This window comes from Berghia stephanieae, chromosome 3 (assembly GCF_034508935.2).
Source record: "Berghia stephanieae isolate SIO BIC M18660-M18661 chromosome 3, UCSD_Bste_1.3, whole genome shotgun sequence".
NCBI lineage: Eukaryota > Metazoa > Mollusca > Gastropoda > Nudibranchia > Aeolidiidae > Berghia > Berghia stephanieae.
Window position 1 is genome coordinate 2641436 of NC_088362.1, and position 4963 is coordinate 2646398.

The 4963-nt window shown below is 35.5% G+C and overlaps 1 protein-coding gene across 1 annotated transcript; it reads left to right on the plus strand.

Moving 5' to 3' along the window:
- Positions 1-409: 409 nt before the first annotated feature.
- On the plus strand, positions 410-4585 carry LOC144967021 (uncharacterized). Its single transcript, XM_078903764.1, has 2 exons — positions 410-585; positions 1083-4585. Exons 1-2 carry the CDS (start codon positions 459-461, stop codon positions 2327-2329), a joined length of 1374 nt encoding a protein of 457 aa, XP_078759890.1. The 5' UTR covers positions 410-458; the 3' UTR covers positions 2330-4585.
- Positions 4586-4963: the final 378 nt, after the last annotated feature.

Consider the following 4963-nt stretch of genomic DNA (forward strand, 5'->3'; position numbering starts at 1 on the left):
TGTCCTCAGTCGGCATAATGTCCGTAGTGTACTTTTTACATCCTAAGCGTCGATGTTTATATTCTTGATTCCTTACTTCCGTTGTGTTGTCAACACGTGTATCGGCCAAAAATATGTGACTTTATATATATATATATATATATATATATATATATATATATATATATATATATTATATATATATTATATATATATATATCTAGTACAATTATGATCAACTTTTACAATAATATTGTTTCATGCATTCGCTCTCATCAGGAAGTGAAAGTGAAAGTAGATTATGTACAAGAGTGCTTGATTATGTTGGTTAGAGCTAATGTAAAATATAATATAAATAAAGTCACTCACACATTTTTGGCCGATACACGTGTTTCGATGATCAAACATGATAAAATCTTTACATTTTGTTCTACAGGTTCATAAACCAAAGCAAGAAAGAAACTTCCGGATCTTCGGCCATGGATGAGTCGGCAGATTTCGGTGCTCGAAGACTGAAAGTCAAGGATGTCCAAATGTTACGAATTGACCACAGTGACGTCTACATAGAGAATGACAGATTGGGAGAAGATCTCTTACACACCATTGGTGAGAACTAATTACATGCTAGTCTAATCTACCTCACAATTCGTTTTCATCATAGCCAGAGTCAGTCGATCAAAATGATGACAAACTTGATTTTAAAAAATCTAAAAACTAAAACAAGTCTCAAACTTAAAACGACAATGGGTTTGTGTTACTTTTAATATTATTATTATTATTATTATTATTATTATTATTATTATTATTATTATTATTATTATTATTATTATTATTATTATTATTATTATTATTATTATTATTATTATTATTATTATTATTATTATTGTTTTTATTATTATCATTATCATCATCATCATCATCATCATTATCATCATCATCATCATCATCATCATCATCATCATCATCATCATCATTATTATTATTATTATTATTATTATTACTATCACTATTATTATTATGATTATTATTATTATTATTATTATTATTATTATTATTATTATTATTATTATTGCTAAAGGTGTATAATATAATTGAATCCTCAGATTCCATCCACCGATCTCGCTACGCCAAGGCGATGAGTCGTAATACGGAAATCAACGAACTCAAACAAGATCTTCTTGCCATGCGCACAGTAACGAATCGATGGACTTCCGCTTTGAATAGGACAAGAAGTGCCACATCTCCAACTCAAATAAAAGGTGGTATGAACAGGAAAATAGAAAAGACAACAATTTTAAATAGAAATAATAAAGAGAAAAAAGAAAACTTGAGTAATGAAAAGATAAGCGGTCTAAAATCCTCAAATGCACCAGCGACATTCAAAAGCATCCAAGTTAGAATGCCTCCTACGAAAACCAATCACGACAAAGTTGAGCACAGCGATGACGAAACCCATGGTAGTGACTCCAGTTCTGATGATTATGATGATGATGAGGAAGATGATGATGATGACGATGATGATTCTGTTGATAGTGACAGCGAAATGATTAAACCAAATGGACATCATCGTCGAGTTTCATCAAAATTGTCAAAACATGCAAGCTCGTCGACTACATTAACACAAAACCAAGGCAACAACAAACAAAAAAACAACAAAACAAAATTAAAACAAAAAAATCCAGTGGCTACTATTATGTCACACCTAAACATAGACAAATTACCGCCATCTTGGTATACAGAAGTTGTCCCCGCTTCAGATGTACACCTTCCCAGACGGCGTATTCTAGAAAATAAAAACGACTTAAACCAAACATTCAATCCCCGGAAACATTCAAAATCTCGAAAACACGGCACAACAAATTCAAAAGTTCGACCGTCAACATGCGCACCAGACATTTTCAAACAAGAATCCAAACTACCAATACAACGAGAGAATAACCAAAACAAAGTCCAACGACCAACTCGCCCTTTTACTACTGCTGGTATCCGGTCTTGGGGCGGTGACAACAGTGGCGAACAAAAGTTAAGGTCAAAATCAGGAAAACCTCCAAGATTAAACAGAGATCTTGGTATGGATCGACCACAAAGTGTATTATTTTGTGATCAAGCAGTGCTTGGTATGAAGACTATGAGACAATTGAAGGAAGAGGAGATACAAGCTTCGATATTTAACACACGAACTGCAGCTGATATTCAGTTGGAGGAAGTGAGAAGGGAGCAAAAAGTAATCGATGAAAAGGTTAAAAAGTTTGTGAAATCTCTGGAAGACGAAAGGAGATCTGAACGTTTAAAAACTCTGATGTCCGAATCGACTTTGATAAGCAGTTCGTCCCTGTGGAAGTTGAGTTAAAAAAACAAAACACATGTTGCCATTAATCGACTGTGATGTAGATTTTTGTAAATAGCTTTTTAACTTAATGGAATGTTGGTGTAACCAATTTTTTTAGAAAAACGAGAATTTCCTTCTCTTCCAATTCTCATCATATTCTGCTCTGCTTTCAATGTGCGACTGCTTGCAAGTTTGACAATCCAAATACTCTTCAACAGTCGTTACGCGACTTCCTTCCTTATGACGCCTGGTAACTTAGTAACAGTGCCTCTAAACTATCGGAACAATGGCGGACGCCCGTATAAAATATTTCTCCGGCGAGCGTAAAAGCGTATCCAGAGGGAAAAAAAACCTCATAAATTTGATCATGTTTTGACTTTTACACATTCTGGTCACAAGGCATATGAAAATTTCTAGCAAGCATGAAGAATAAAAAGTAATGATTTTCTTTGTTTAGAACCAAGATGGCCGCCGTTGCCGGGCGGCGTGACATCAGACTACTGAAACCAATTGTTGTGGTCAAAATAATAGAAAGCTTCAGCAAATCCAAGTACTTGTCCATTATCAATTAAAACATATGTCTGTCATATGATCGCTTTTTATTAGAAAATGGGAATTCCTGGTGACTAGTGCAAAACAGATGATGCTGTTTATCATATTTTTGTCGGAAAATTTGTGTCCGATTCGTACCCTATTTATGATGCAGTTGGCTACAAAAAGGTTAGAAAAGTGAGTGAAGCAGGCACTTATGTTGATGACAACAAGAGATGAAGTGAGTAGGAAAGTGCCAAAACACAATAGGAATTTTTTTTTAAATTCTCTATTGTCTTCTGGCACTTTCCTACTCACTTCATCTGTTGTTGTTATCAACATAAGTGCCTGTTACAGTCACTTTTCTGAATTAAAAATTCACCCCAAATACTGGAGCATACTCAATGTCTCAATTGTTTCTATGTTGTATGTTTGTGTTGAGAATATTGGCTATTAAGCTTAATTGCTGGCCAACTAACTTCGCGGAGGTTGTGTGTGTTGGACCCGCGATCTCAATTAGTCTGGTAGAGAGAGGCTCTAATAATGACTAGGGTTAGAAACGATCTTTTTTTGGGATCGCGGATAGCTCATACGGTAGAGTCACGCTCTCCCGGTCGTACCAATTTGGTCGCTGGTTCAAACCCCCATCCCCGCCGCGAAATTTTTATTCTCTATTGTCTTCTGGCACTTTCCTACTCACTTCATCTCTTGTTATCTTAAAAAGATTAGTATCATTTAGAATCATTGATATATGTCGATTGTTTATCATCACAAATCTTTATGCTTTACTTGGAATGCATTATGTATGAATTTCTCCAGGGTTCAGTAAAAACCTCCAATTGTCCAGTGCTAGTCTAATACATTTCGGTCAAAGATACTTTGACTTGGGTGTCCGTTCGCGCAGAGGCAGATGTACGCCCCTCAAGAAAGTAACGAACCAGTTTTCTTAGCTAACGTCTGGATGGGATATTTACATTGTGACATTTATAGAGAGGACTTGATTTTGCCAATAAATATATTAAACATTGAGGGGAAAGTCGTCTGAATTATTTATATTGACATTTTATAAGGACCTAACGCCGGGGTAAACTGAGCCCGCCTCTATTAAAATAATAAAATTATACCAGTAACTTCCCTTTTATCCGTCTGCTGTCGTCTGTTAATTGGATTCAATAGTCGGATTCAATAGCTTGCAACGACAAGCAGCTTGGTTCTAAACAAAAAAAAAATCGGTACTTTATATTCTTCATGCTGGCTAGAACCTTTCATATGTCATGTGATCAGAATGTATAAAAGTCAAAACATGATCATATTTATAATGTTTGCCTCCTCTGGATACGCTTTTATGCTCGTCGGATAAATATTGCATAAGGGCGTCCGCCATTGTTTCGATAGTTTAGAGCCAGTTACTAAATTACCATGCGTCATTACGAGGGAAGTGACGTCATGCTGTTGAAGCGTGTTATTGGCAATCGACCCTTCAAAGGCTATTTGACCTATTATTAGATGCTTTGCACACGTCACAGGGTGGTTTCCAGTTTTAAATAATAAGCAATCATGTGAAAGATAAGTTATAATTTATAGTGGATAAGTGCTTGGATTTGCTGAACCTATAACAGGAGTGTAGTTTTAAAATTTCCAAAACGGTCATAACTGTTTGATTACTTGACACAAGATTCGCCCATGAGTGTTTGCGTTTGCTCAATTATCAGGTTTATAAATTTACGTGTAGATAGAAAATCTTTTCACCTGTATTTGAAGTTTGTTGCTTTTTCTGAACATGATTTCAAATAAATATGGGGTGAACAATTGGATTCAGTAGTCGGATGTCACGCCGCCCGGCAACGGCGGCCATCTTGGTTCTAAACAAAGAAAATCATTCCTTTTTATTTTTCATGCTGGCTAGAACTTTTCATATGTCTTGTGATCAGAATGTGTAAAAGTCAAAACATGATCAAATTTATGGGGTTTTTCCCTCTGGATACGCTTTTATGCTCGCCGGAGAAATATTTCATACGGGCGTCCGCCATTGTTACTAAGTTACCATGCGTCATTAGGAAGGAAGTGACGTTACGACTATTGAATCCTATTATATTGTTCCAACCTTGAATTTTTACGTGACAA

Excerpts from the sequence above, each read along its gene's own strand:
- LOC144967021 (XM_078903764.1), top strand. The coding sequence starts at position 459 with ATGGATGAGTCGGCAGATTTCGGTGCTCGAAGACTGAAAGTCAAGGAT. Across the intron at positions 586-1,082 it reads AGATCTCTTACACACCATTG|ATTCCATCCACCGATCTCGC; the intron begins GTGAGAACTAAT and ends TTGAATCCTCAG.